Raw genomic sequence first — 12,980 nt, 5'->3', positions numbered from 1 at the left:
GATTTTTTAACACTTTTTCTATGGTTTCCTTCTTATCACCGAGCGAACATTTCCAACTGTGAAAATATTTTCCACTCTTTCCGTTTGTTTTTCCCTTGCAACTTTGTAGTGCAAATATTTTCGACCGATTTAGCGCTTCATTTGCCTGGGTGGGCGTGACCAGGAGGGGCGTGGCAGTTTGTTATTCTTTGATATGCTAAATTGGTGCAACGATTGCATTCGGAATGAGATTTGATCGCCTTGAAATCGTGAGAAGTTAACTTGGGATTATGGGAAACACGGGGATGGAAGCCCTTAGTTTGCGTACTTAATTCGCGAAACAGAGATTTTTATTTTCATGCGCCTTTGGGACAATATCCATTTGCTTTTAACGACTTACGAGCAAAGTTTCCCCGCAAGCAACGCGAATCCTTTTCCAAGTGAAACATTAAACTTTGCCCCGTCAGAAAATAAGGATAACAACAGGGTGGCGAAGGATATCAGCTGAAAGGCAGCCAGGATAATGGCCAAGGGGACATGCCAGCAATAAGAGAAAACATTTCCAATAATCCCAAGGAAGAGGTTAAAGGCGAGACATATTCATGACATTTTTGTCATTTCTTTGAGCCCTACATATAGATGTATGAAAATATTTTAAGGTCAACGAACAGTTAAACCTTAGAACCCCTTAGATTAAGTCTGCCGAACAAACGAAAGTTAAAAAGAGAAAAGGCACAAATTATGTTTGAATATACTACATTTCATAGACCCAACTCCTATTTTCGCCCTCTCTACCAACATCTACCACGTCAAATATAATTTGTCTAATTAACTCATTTTGGGTGTACCCTTGAGTATCCCTTTTCCTTTTAAAAAATTTCGTTTCAGGGGATTTCTGTTAGCCCAATTTCAACGAAATCCGTTACAGACTCCAATTATGCCAGTTCGCTGAAAGTGTGAACGGATTGGCCTAATTACATTCGAATTCCTCGAACCGGCTTACGTGGCGTATGCGGAACGTAGCTTAACTTCTTTTCTTCGCCTTTGAGGCTTTGCTTCCCTGGCGCTTAAGCATAATTTTTACTTTCAAATTCCGAGTTTAATCAGCGTTTAAGAAATCAGGAAGAATTTGTATGCGAAGAGATAAGGGTAAGAATTCCGTACCTTAACAGAAATGATGTCCTTGTTTCAGTCCACATATTTTAAACATTCGATCAAAGAATGCTACATATTTGAAGACTACCTTTGAGGGTTAAAACCATTTTTACGGTTACAGGTTAAAAATGTGTCCAAATGCACTAAAATCAGGTCCCAATAAGCAAGTGGCACTAATTATGTTTCCTCACACATTCAGCACATAAAGCTCAACAAATGTTTCTGACAAAGAAGCTCGCCCTTAAAGCTAACTTACCAATGGCAAGTTCACATTTCGTCGGCCGAAACTTCCCAATAATTAGTTTGCTTATCCAAGTGACTCATCAAGTCGTCAGCACTCAATGTTCATTACGTTCCAAAGGGTCATTTCCGTAACACAAATTATTCCGAGTCGGACTTCAATAATGTCACAACCGAAACGCATTCATCGCATTTGCAAAGGCTTGGCCCGCTTCACCATAAGAGCTACCTTGTATGGATCCTGGGTCCTAGGACTATTTCCCTTCACCTTCGACTCAAGGAAAAGGCGCCTGAATCGTTCCAAGTGGCTTTTGGCATATGGCTTGGTGCTGAACCTTACTCTGCTGGTTTTATCCATGCTGCCGTCGACAGATGATCACAATTCCGTTAAGGTGGAGGTATTTCAGCGTAATCCATTGGTTAAGCAGGTGGAGGAGCTCGTAGAGGTTATCAGTTTGATAACCACACTGGTGACCCATTTGCGAACCTTTTCTAGGAGTAGCGAACTAGTCGAGATTCTCAACGAGCTACTGGTGCTGGATAAGAATCACTTCAGTAAGCTCATGCTATCGGAGTGCCACACATTCAATAGGTATGTGATCGAAAAAGGTCTTGTGATAATCCTGGAAATCGGATCCTCTTTGGTGTTATACTTTGGAATACCGAATAGCAAGATTGTTGTCTATGAGGCAGTCTGTATCTACATTGTGCAGCTGGAAGTGCTAATGGTGGTCATGCATTTTCACCTGGCTGTAATCTACATATACCGGTATTTGTGGATAATCAATGGCCAACTCCTGGACATGGCCAGTCGTCTGAGAAGGGGAGATAGCGTAGATCCTGACCGAATCCAATTGCTGCTGTGGCTATATTCCCGCCTTTTGGACTTGAACCACCGCCTGACCGCCATTTACGACATCCAGGTTACACTTTTCATGGCCACCTTGTTTTCGGTCAACATTATTGTGGGCCATGTGCTGGTCATTTGCTGGATCAACATTACGCGATTTTCCCTGCTGGTTATATTCCTGCTCTTTCCCCAAGCTTTGATTATAAACTTTTGGGACCTTTGGCAGGGAATCGCATTCTGCGATTTAGCTGAGAGTACTGGCAAAAAAACCTCCATGATCCTAAAGTTATTCAATGATATGGAGAACATGGACCAGGAAACGGAGCGCAGAGTAAGTGAATATATGTTTCAGAATTTGATGTATTTTAAATATTTTAAACATCCACTTATTTTTAGGTAGCAGAATTCACCCTCTTCTGCAGTCATCGCAGGCTTAAAGTTTGCCATCTGGGATTGCTCGATATAAACTATGAGATGGGCTTCCGCATGATAATCACCAATATTTTATATGTAGTTTTCTTAGTGCAATTCGATTATATGAATTTAAAATTTAAAACAGATTAATAATATCAATTGAGAAGATGTTTTGTGATAGCCTTCAATACTCCGACTATTCTTTGTGAGACTACAAACATTATTTTTTTAATCGATGGTTTACAAGTAGTTCGTATATTTTCCTACAATTTATCGAGTGTGTTAACAATATTACTCCGCTCTCGATTAGCCCTAAAAATGGTTATCCCATTACTTTGAATATACTACCAACAGTCATTGCTCTGAAATCGATATTTCATCACAGTATTAATCATTTTAAAAGGGTTTATGTTGATTGTTAACTTTGGTAGCCGTCAACACTTCGTATAGTGCTTCCTATTATTGTGTTCCCGTACTTTCCACGGTGTTTACCTACATTTTGGTGGCCCCGGTTGACAAGACCATTTCATTGCTCTCACGTGGTCGAAAATGTTTGGTTCAAGTCGCGAAATTCGTCCTTATTTGGCAAGACAGATGCTGAAAACCACACTTTATGGATCCTGGCTACTCGGTATATTCCCCTTTACCCTCGACTCCGGAAAAAGAATACGTCAACTGAGACGATCCCGCTGCCTAACTTTGTACGGCCTGGTACTTAATTACTTCCTTATATTTACTCTGATTTGATTGGCTTTTGAATACCGGAAACATAAACTAGAAGCCTTTAAGCGAAATCCTGTGCTGGAGATGATAAATGTAGTAATTGGAATTATAAACGTTCTTTCAGCCCTGATTGTACACTTTATGAACTTTTGGGGCAGCAGAAAAGTTGGTGAGATATGCAACGAACTTTTAATTCTTGAGTATCAAGACTTTGAAGGCCTTAATGGGAGAAATTGCCCAAATTTCAACTGCTTTGTGATTCAAAAGTGTTTGACAATATTGGGCCAGCTGTTATCTTTCTTCACGCTCAACTTCGCACTTCCGGGCCTTGAGTTTCATATATGTCTAGTACTTCTGAGCTGCCTGATGGAGTTTTCGCTCAATTTGAACATTATGCACTACCATGTCGGTGTCCTGTTAATCTATCGCTATGTATGGCTGATAAATGAACAACTGAAGGACCTAGTGAGCCAATTAAAACTGAATCCTGAGACAGACTTCTCCAGAATACATCAGTTTCTATCCTTATACAAACGCCTTCTAGAGCTAAATAGAAAATTGGTGATCGCCTACGAATACCAAATGACCCTATTTATAATAGCTCAGCTATCTGGAAACATCGTGGTCATTTATTTCCTCATTGTATATGGATTAAGTATGCGTACTTATTCTATCTTCTTGGTGGCATTCCCAAATTCCCTGTTAATAAACATTTGGGATTTCTGGTTGTGCATTGCCGCATGCGATCTTACCGAAAAGGCTGGTGACGAAACCGCGATAATCCTAAAAATATTTTCTGACCTCGAGCACAGAGATGATAAGCTAGAAATGAGTGTGAGTACATGTGTGAAAATTTGAAACATTTCTTCATAATTCCTCCATTAGGTTAACGAGTTCGCTTGGCTTTGCAGTCACCGGAAGTTCCGATTTCAACTGTGTGGACTATTTTCTATGAACTGTAGAATGGGCTTCAAAATGATCATAACCACTTTCCTGTACTTAGTATATTTAGTTCAGTTTGATTATATGAACTTGTAAGTGCATCTCTTGAATTTATTAAAAGACATATTTAATGCATTCAAAATTGTTGCAAGTCATAAACGCATCTAAATCAATATCTCACCCCAAGTGCACCTTTATTAATCATCCCAAGAGGGCTTTTTTAGATTAATTAACGTAATAGCTGCAGTTTAAATATGATTGCACGGTAGTTCGCTATAGTATATATCTGCAGTGGAATTGACCATTTAATTTTCGTTGCCTAGTCGAATATGTTTGCATCACGTAGCGACTTGCAGTCCCGTCTGTGTTGGATTATTCTAAAGGCAACTTTGTACTCATCCTGGTTCCTTGGAGTATTTCCCTACAGATTCGATTCGCGAAATGGACAGCTGAAGCGCTCCAGATTTCTATTATTCTACGGACTAATCTTGAACTTCTTCCTACTTCTGAAAATGGTGTGCTCAGGCGGTCAGAAACTGGGCATCCCAGAGGCATTTGCGCGGAATTCAGTTTTAGAAAATACACATTACACAACTGGCATGTTGGCCGTTTTCTCATGCGTGGTAATACATTTTTTGAACTTTTGGGGAAGCACAAGAGTGCAGGACTTGGCCAATGAATTGCTAGTCCTTGAGTATCAGCAATTTGCCAGTCTGAATGAAACGAAGTGCCCCAAGTTCAACTCTTTTGTGATTCAAAAGTGGCTTTCTGTCATTGGCCTTTTACTGTCATATCTGAGTATAGCCTACGGACTGCCTGGCAACAACTTCTCCGTGGAAATGGTGCTCATAAACTCCTTAGTGCAATTCAGCTTCAATTGCAATATTATGCATTATTATATCGGAGTCTTGTTAATCTATCGCTATTTATGGCTGATCAACGGACAACTATTAGAAATGGTCACGAATCTTAAACTAGATTGTTCGGTGGACTCCTCGAGGATTCGGAAATACCTTTCATTGTACCGCCGTCTTTTGGAGCTCAAGGGATACATGGTGGCTACGTACGAGTACCATATGACCCTTGTTCTTACAACTGGCTTAGCGTCTAATTTTTTGGCCATATATTCCTGGATTGTGTTGGACATCAGCATGAACATAAATTTCATCTATTTGCTAATTTTCCCACTGTTCTTACTTGTTAATGTTTGGAATCTTTGGTTGAGCATTGCCGCCAGCGATCTAGCTGAGAATGCTGGCAAAAGTACCCAAACTGTACTTAAACTTTTTGCGGATCTAGAGGTGAAAGATATTGAACTGGAGAGAAGTGTAAGTGTGAACTCGAACAGATACAAATAATCCCAAATTTATTATATTTTGACAGGTGAACGAATTCGCATTGCTGTGCGGTCATTGTCAGTTTAACTTTCACGTGTGTGGACTTTTCACTATAAACTATAAAATGGGTTTCCAGATGATCATCACCAGTTTTTTATACTTGATTTATATGATTCAATTCGATTTCATGAATTTGTAAAAAATTTCTTATTTGCCTTCCTTCAACTTACTTATTTGATATATTGTAATCATCTATTGATAAATTGAGCTGTTCTGTTCATAGAAAATAAGCACTGATATGATTTGCCTGTTATTAACTAAATTACTTCCCATTTGAAATATATATTATGGTGGTTGGCATTATCTTGATCATTCTGAACTGTACTAATTAATATTTAATCGACTTTTAGGACTATTGGGACTTTGAGATGGCTGATTCATCAGTCGTCTTGCAATGTTCCGACCTCGATGTGGTCTTCGACAGAAGTTTGTCTACGTTATCCTCAAGTCGATCCTTTATAGCTCCTGGCTGCTTGGAATATTTCCATTTAAGTATGAACCCAAAAAGAGGAGATTGCGTCGTTCTATGTGGCTAATCCTTTTGGAGTCGTCATAAGTTCCAGTCTCCTTATTCTGATGGTAAAACAGAGTGCAGAGGACAGAGAGCATGGGATCATGTTGGACGTCTTTCAAAGGAACGCCCTGCTCTATCAAATTAGTTCGCTAATGGGAGTAGTCGGAGTGGTGAGCATTTGTACGGTGCACTTGCGAACCCTTTGGAGGAGCAAACACCTGGAGGAGATCTACAATGGATTAATGCTGCTGGAAGCCAAGTACTTTTGCTCTAATGCAGTGGAGTGTCCCGCCTTCGATGGTTATGTAATCCAGAAAGGAGTCGTGATTGTCGTGGGACTATTAGCTCCATGGATGGTGCACTTTGGAATGCCAGATTCTAAATTGCCGGTACTGAACGTCTTGGTCGTCTCGATGGTCAAGTTGGGAACCCTTCTCCTGGCCCTCCATTATCATCTTGGGGTGGTTATTATTTACCGATTTGTGTGGCTTATAAACAGGGAACTCCTAAGCCTGGTTTGTTCCTTGAGGGGAAACCATAAGGGCAGCTCCTCCAGAGTTCGCTTTCTCCTGAAACTCTACAATAAGCTGGTGAATCTATATAGCAAACTGGCCGATTGCTACGACTGCCAGACGGTCCTGATGATGGCTATCTTTCTAGCTGCCAATATCATCGTTTGCTTCTATATGATCGTCTACAGGATCAGCCTGAGCAAGATGTCCTTTTTCGTAATGCTAATTATGTTTCCCCTTGCAATAGCTAATAATTTCATGGACTTTTGGCTGAGCATGAAGGTTTGCGACTTATTGCAGAAAACTGGAAGACAAACTTCAATGATCTTAAAGCTGTTTAATGATATTGAGAATATGGACAAGGATCTTGAGATAAGTGTAAGTTAAACTGATATTACTTTATCAATAATCGCTTGAATCCAAGGTTTATCTTTAGATATCAGACTTTGCCTTGTACTGCAGCCATCGTAGATTTAAGTTCCTTCACTGCGGACTATTTCATGTGAATCGAGAAATGGGCTTTAAAATGTTCGTCGCAAGCGTTCTCTACTTGCTGTACCTGGTCCAGTTCGACTATATGAACTTGTGACTCCCCAGGCTTTCAATTAGGGTTGAGATCCTTTGGAGCTGCCACTAAGTCTGCCAGATATACATTATATACATGATATGCAATATTAAGTATGTGACATCATTGCAATAAAAGCTGAATCACTTTCCCTACAAGCAGTTGTCGTCGAGTGAATGAAGTAAGTGACTTGCAGTCAGTTGGGAAAAGGAAGGGAAAATGGAACAGGGCCGCAGGGCAAAACTACAGCTGCAAAAGCCAAACTCCTTTGGAATTTTTTCTCCTTAAACGTGGCTAGTGCAAAAAGCCAGAAGCCTTTTGCTCACACTAAAAATGAGCATATTAAATAGTATGCATTATGAAGCAAAATACTCAGGATTTATACGAATCCAGTTGTTATTACAATTTGGTTTAGAATATGGTAGAAATAGCTTATGTAATATCATGTTTATATATATATGTATCTTCTGACTTTTATTTTGTTTGCTCTTGCAATCACCTGCGCTTGATTTATGCCAATATTTCTATACACTGTGCCCGTTGTCTGTTCTGTCGGACATTGGCAACATTTAGGCCAGAAAACTACAACTGACAGGCAACAATTAGGCCAACAATGTGGGGGGCGCACAAAAAAAGTCAAACAATGCATAGCCACACACGCTGGAGCCTTCGTCCTTGCCATCCCCAACATCCTTGGCTGTCAGCTACAGTCCTCTGGTCCTTTTAGGCCCTCGTCGGGGGAGAGCCCCATTATCTTCGATTATCGAGAGCACAAAGCCAACTGCGATAACAGGGCCCAGCAGCCTCACTCGACACAATCGCGTAAATTTATTTTTATTATCCTGTGCAGGGGATTCCCCACTACCCCCCTCAGCACACTGCCGCACGGCATCCTTGATTCTCGAGTTTCTGCAAATTTCCTGCCCATCTGCACGGCGGGCAAACAAATATAAACTGGAGTGTACACAAGCATTTGATTTATTGCCCTGGCCCAGGACATCCGCCAATTGTTTGGGCCACGTGGCATTCCCCGGATCCCCGTGGATCCTTTGTTTACACAATAAAATTCCAGCAGTGAAGTCAGCATTAGGTCAACATTCTGGCTATTGGGGCGACTCGTCAACGTTTACGGATAATTCGATTCGCTCATCTCGATTTGTGCCAGCTTTCAATATATTTTTATTAAAATGACAGCATCTGGTTATCGCCCTGCTGAGTGAAGCACATTTTCACCATTTTCACGGAGGCAAGAATTCATAAAATTTTCTCTCGTTTTATGATGATTCGCACTGTCAGCAGAAATAGGCTCGAAATGGGTTTCCTTTATAGTGATAAGTTCGGTTATCTGTCCCTCATTTCTCTCTTCATTATTGGATAATATTCTTTATGGTATTGGTTTTTATGCTCAATGCCACAAATTGTATATGAACGCGACGCGAAGTTCCGAACTTAAATATTTGCTTAACAATAGAGACAGTGTTTAAGATCGTGTTTCAAAAAGAATTCGCAAGCTGTTTCTTAGCCAAGAGCAATTAAAGTGTTGCCAAAAGAATATGGCTGCAATATTTAGCCAGACTTTCCACTAATTGCCCGGTTCTCCTTGGCTTCCTTCCATCGCATTTTCATCCTTCAGATAGTTTCGTTTTAGCGTGGGGACACAAATCGGCTTTGCTCTTCGTTGAATTGTTGTTTAAACTACCAGCAACTTGCAGCAAATTGGCAATTATTTAATCCTCAAACTTTTCTGAGCCAAACTTTTGGTAGAAGCTCCTCCTTCCCTCTGCTCCGATCGGCTTATATAAATTGGGGGCTGGAGGCCCAAATTATAACGCATTGGCAAACTAATTAAGGCAGTCGGCTCGAATCAATGGAACAATTGGCGGGAATTTATCGTAATTAGGAAAGGGCTGAGGGTTGCCCTTTCATTAACTGCTTCCCTTGAAGTTTAAAGTCTGCGCAGTTGACTCACTCCTCAGTCCATCAGGAACATTTCCCAATTTGCGGCTGCTGGAAAACATATAAATTTAAATTAAAAATTTGCTGATAAACTTTGACCTTTCGTACTCAGCCTTCGGCAATCCTTTTGGGTCATTGAATGTCCTTTACCTAAGAGAAAACGAAAAAGTTTCGTCTGTTTCATCCCTAATTACAATAAATGGACAGTCAGCTCGATTTCGCAGAAGGCCTGGCGGCAAATTTTAATTAATTTTCTGGACAAATTATAAATTGAGGTGAGCTTGCTGTCAGAAAAGTGTGAAAGGTAGAACAGATTTTTATCTGATTTGGGAAAGTAACGCAGACCTTTGCTCACTAAGTCATTTGGATAATTGGAAAGCTATTACGTATAATTTAACGTAGGTGCCCAATAAAACACACGCTCCCTACCCCGAGTGACTTTTATATTGCCATAAAATAATGGCTGCACCAATAAATATTCCGCCAGACAAAAACAGAATGATAGCGGAAATTATCGATGGAATTTACGAGTCTGCCTCATGAGCATGCGATGGCGCATTTCGGCGAACTAATGTGTCCATCAGGATTTTTATGGTGTAAACAAAGCAATGAACAATTTGCGCGCAATCCGGATAAAGCCAATAAATCAAATATATTGGCCAGAGTGAAAGGGAGGAAATGCGGCCCGAAACTTTCTGCTGAGCCAAGTTTAACGGCTGCAGGAGTTTGTCTGTAAGTGAATAGGGAGCGCAGGACTCAGGATAATAAAAATCAATTTACGCACTTTTGCTGTGAGCGACGCGTCCCTTGTAGTTGTTTTTACTGCCGCTGCTCCTGCCAATGTGGCTGATGTCCCCTTCAGCATTGTCTTCCTCCTCTGGCCTTCTAATCGAGGCTAATGGCGGTGATTCTTGGGATTAGAAGGGTGGTGACTGGGGGTGGTCTTGGCCTGGCCTTGACAGCGGTTGGCCTCTGACAATAAGTGGCTAAGGGTCAGATTATCCGCAGCCTCGAGCGTTGATTTTTAACAGGCTTTATTCCTCCGCTCAGCACTTTAATTGATGCCTTCCAAAACGATTGGATGTCAATCTAGAATGGTTGACAGCATGGCTATGTCGAATGGAATTTAATACAAATTTTGTAATACACATAAAATTCAAAACATAATACTGTGACTTTTCTAATTAATTGTATTCCTACTGATTTAATAGCAGCATTTATAAAACATACAACATGCGTTTATTTGAATGGAAATCCGCAACAAAAGCAAAGCCCGGAGCACAATAAATCAGGAAAAACAAGCAGCCAGCAAGGGAAGTGTGGAAACAGCTGGAAAATCGCAGTCAGGGAAATTAGCAGAGCACACACTATGCATCGCACAAGAGTCGAACAAAGAAAATGCGCCAAAGCTACTGCTTTCAGCTTTTCTCTGTTTTCTCCGCAGCCATTGTTCGCCGGAAAATCCAGCTGCATTCTTAGCCGGCCGAAAAAAAATATACAGAGAGCTGAAAACTCGTTCATTTGTTGGCCTTAATTGCGCTGCTTTTCACAGCCACTCCATTTCCCCGAATCCTTTTGACTTGTGCATATTCTCCTTTTGGCTTTAGAATGGCCTCTTTTTCGGGAGAAAGGGAAATAAATCTCCTTTCATTGCTTCGTTTTTCCTGCTGATGTCCTGCGGCCGTGTTCCCGTTCGCTCGGCTTAAAAGTCACAAGGGGGCTTTCACTTAGGCACGAATCCCCGTATAAGCCCGTGTACACATCCCACTTGTTCTGCCACCCTTTTATAAATCCCCTGACTTCTTGAGCTGTCACTTGTTAGTCCCACGAGCTTCCTTTCAAGGACCCTCAACTCCAGACGACACAAAGAAGTGCGAACCAATTAGAGGACTTTTCCAGGGCTCCCTTTTAATGGGCTATCTTCACAGGTTCCAATAATCGAACTGGATGAGGAACAGCAGGTACAGGAAGCTGGTGATGGCCATGCGAAAACCCATCTCGTAGTTCACGTAAAACAAGCCGCAATGGTGGAATCTCAGCCGGCGATGGCTGCAGAATAATGCAAAGTCCGTGATCTAGGATGAGAAAACATGATTAAAATTCGCAGTAATGTTGTGAAGTAAAACTTACACTTCTCTCTAGTTTCTCATCTATGTTTTCAATGTCATTGAACAACTTAAGTATGGTGGAAGTTTGTCTCCCAGTTCTTTCCGCCAACTCGCAAATCTCAACGTTCAACCAAAAATCCAGCATGTTAATGACCAGCGCTTGAACGAAGACCAGGATTTTAAAGTCCAGGCTTTTGTTTAGGCTAATGGAGTAGATTATGAAGAAGTAGATGCCCAGCACGTTGGCGATAAGAAAGCTGACCATCACCATGACCATTTGATAATCATAGATGGATGCCAGACGCTGGCCGAGATCCAATAGGCGATGGTACAGATAGAGCAAAAGGTCCATCCGCTCAGACTCAACAGTTTCCCCAATCGCCATTTTGTTAACTAGTTTGAGAAGCTCCCTATTTACAATCCACACATATCGGTAGACAAAGACCACGGCCAGGTGAAAGTGTGAGGCTCCCAGGAGAACTGCCAGCAACATCAAACACAAACTGCCGAGTCCAATGAAAAACTGTGCACTGTAGTTCGGTGACATGCCCAGTTCCAGCACCAGCATGGATACTAGTTCCAGGACCACAGAGAAGCCTTTGTACAGGACAAACCTATCGAAGCTGATGCACTCCTCCAGAGAATAATTACGAAAGTAGCGATGCTGCAGGTCCTCCAGTTCGTTGAGTGTCCTCTCGATATCGCCGCTCTTCCAGAAACTTCTCAGCAGCATTATTGACACCATTGACAGGCTCTGAATGTCGTGAATGCCATTGATCTGCTCGGCCAGTGCGTTCCTGTGGAACACCTCCATTCTCAGCGGAGTTTCGCTCTCCGTGTCATTGGTAACGACCAGCAGAATGAATGCGGCATTCAGGACAAAGCCATACGCAATTAACCACTTGGAACGACGCAATGTCCTTGTCCAGCTATCGTAGGCGAAGGGAAACACGCCCAGGATCCATGATCCGTATAGAGCACCCTTCAACGTGAGACCAGTCCACTTCTGGCGGTAGCCACTTCCACTAGGCCGGAACATTCCGCCCGGAGAGTCAGCCTCGAATGGTCACGAGTGGAATCCACCGACGAGTGCCAGCTGCGATAAGGTTGGTTGCATATACAAATGGTTTCCGGACATGGTAAGGGAAATGCCGATGAAGGGCATATATACTTGTCCAGACCAACAAACATTTCACCACTCTGCACTGGAAAAAATCATAAAAACTTCCACAGTTGTTGCTTTTTAAATACATTTTTATAAAACTTCGAGCTATACCATTTCTTCATAGTTCAGAATATTTCTTATCATGCCCGTTTTATCAAACAAATTAATCTTAGTGTAGTTGCAAACAAGTTGTTTGTGCTCATGATGCGAGCAACATTTGCCGCGATTAAATCATTTAATTAATTGGATGGACACTGCTTGAAGTTCAGTTAAAGTTTTTCGCCCCCAATGTTTCCCACTTACTCGGGTCATTTCTGAGGGCAGGCTCGTAAAAAATAATTTGGAGCAGCCTAAAGGAAACCTGAAAACAAGCTCGAGAAGAGCCACTCATTGCAATTCATCTGAAATCGGCGAGGGGCTTCGAGTGCGATAATATGCCAGCATATTTCACTTCATATCT

General features: G+C 41.5%; 5 protein-coding genes across 5 annotated transcripts; 4 read left to right on the top strand and 1 right to left on the bottom strand.

Annotated features, from left to right (window-relative positions):
* Positions 1-1,538: 1,538 nt before the first annotated feature.
* On the top strand, positions 1,539-2,788 carry Gr22a (Gustatory receptor 22a; the record flags this gene model as incomplete). The annotated part of the gene is made up of 2 exons (NM_164440.1): positions 1,539-2,559; positions 2,625-2,788. The coding sequence occupies 2 exons, from the start codon at positions 1,539-1,541 to the stop codon at positions 2,786-2,788; spliced, it is 1,185 nt and encodes a 394-aa protein (NP_722733.1).
* Positions 2,789-3,187: 399 nt separating this feature from the next.
* Positions 3,188-4,399, top strand: Gr22b (Gustatory receptor 22b; the record flags this gene model as incomplete). Its single annotated transcript, NM_001014456.1, is given in 2 exon segments — positions 3,188-4,195; positions 4,247-4,399. Coding segments are annotated over 2 exon segments (1,161 nt in total).
* Positions 4,400-4,632: 233 nt separating this feature from the next.
* On the top strand, positions 4,633-5,839 carry Gr22c (Gustatory receptor 22c; the record flags this gene model as incomplete). Its single annotated transcript, NM_164439.2, has 2 exons — positions 4,633-5,631; positions 5,687-5,839. The coding sequence occupies 2 exons, from the start codon at positions 4,633-4,635 to the stop codon at positions 5,837-5,839; spliced, it is 1,152 nt and encodes a 383-aa protein (NP_722732.2).
* A 255-nt stretch (positions 5,840-6,094) lies between these two features.
* Positions 6,095-7,315, top strand: Gr22d (Gustatory receptor 22d; the record flags this gene model as incomplete). The annotated part of the gene is given in 2 exon segments (NM_001272953.1): positions 6,095-7,104; positions 7,163-7,315. Coding segments are annotated over 2 exon segments (1,163 nt in total).
* Positions 7,316-11,169: 3,854 nt separating this feature from the next.
* On the bottom strand, positions 11,170-12,394 carry Gr22e (Gustatory receptor 22e; the record flags this gene model as incomplete). The annotated part of the gene is made up of 2 exons (NM_164438.1): positions 11,170-11,322; positions 11,378-12,394. 2 exons carry the CDS (start codon positions 12,392-12,394, stop codon positions 11,170-11,172), a joined length of 1,170 nt encoding a protein of 389 aa, NP_722731.1.
* Positions 12,395-12,980: the final 586 nt, after the last annotated feature.

This window comes from Drosophila melanogaster, chromosome 2L (assembly GCF_000001215.4).
Source record: "Drosophila melanogaster chromosome 2L".
Lineage (NCBI taxonomy): Eukaryota > Metazoa > Arthropoda > Insecta > Diptera > Drosophilidae > Drosophila > Drosophila melanogaster.
This window is presented reverse-complemented; position numbering and strand designations above follow the sequence as displayed.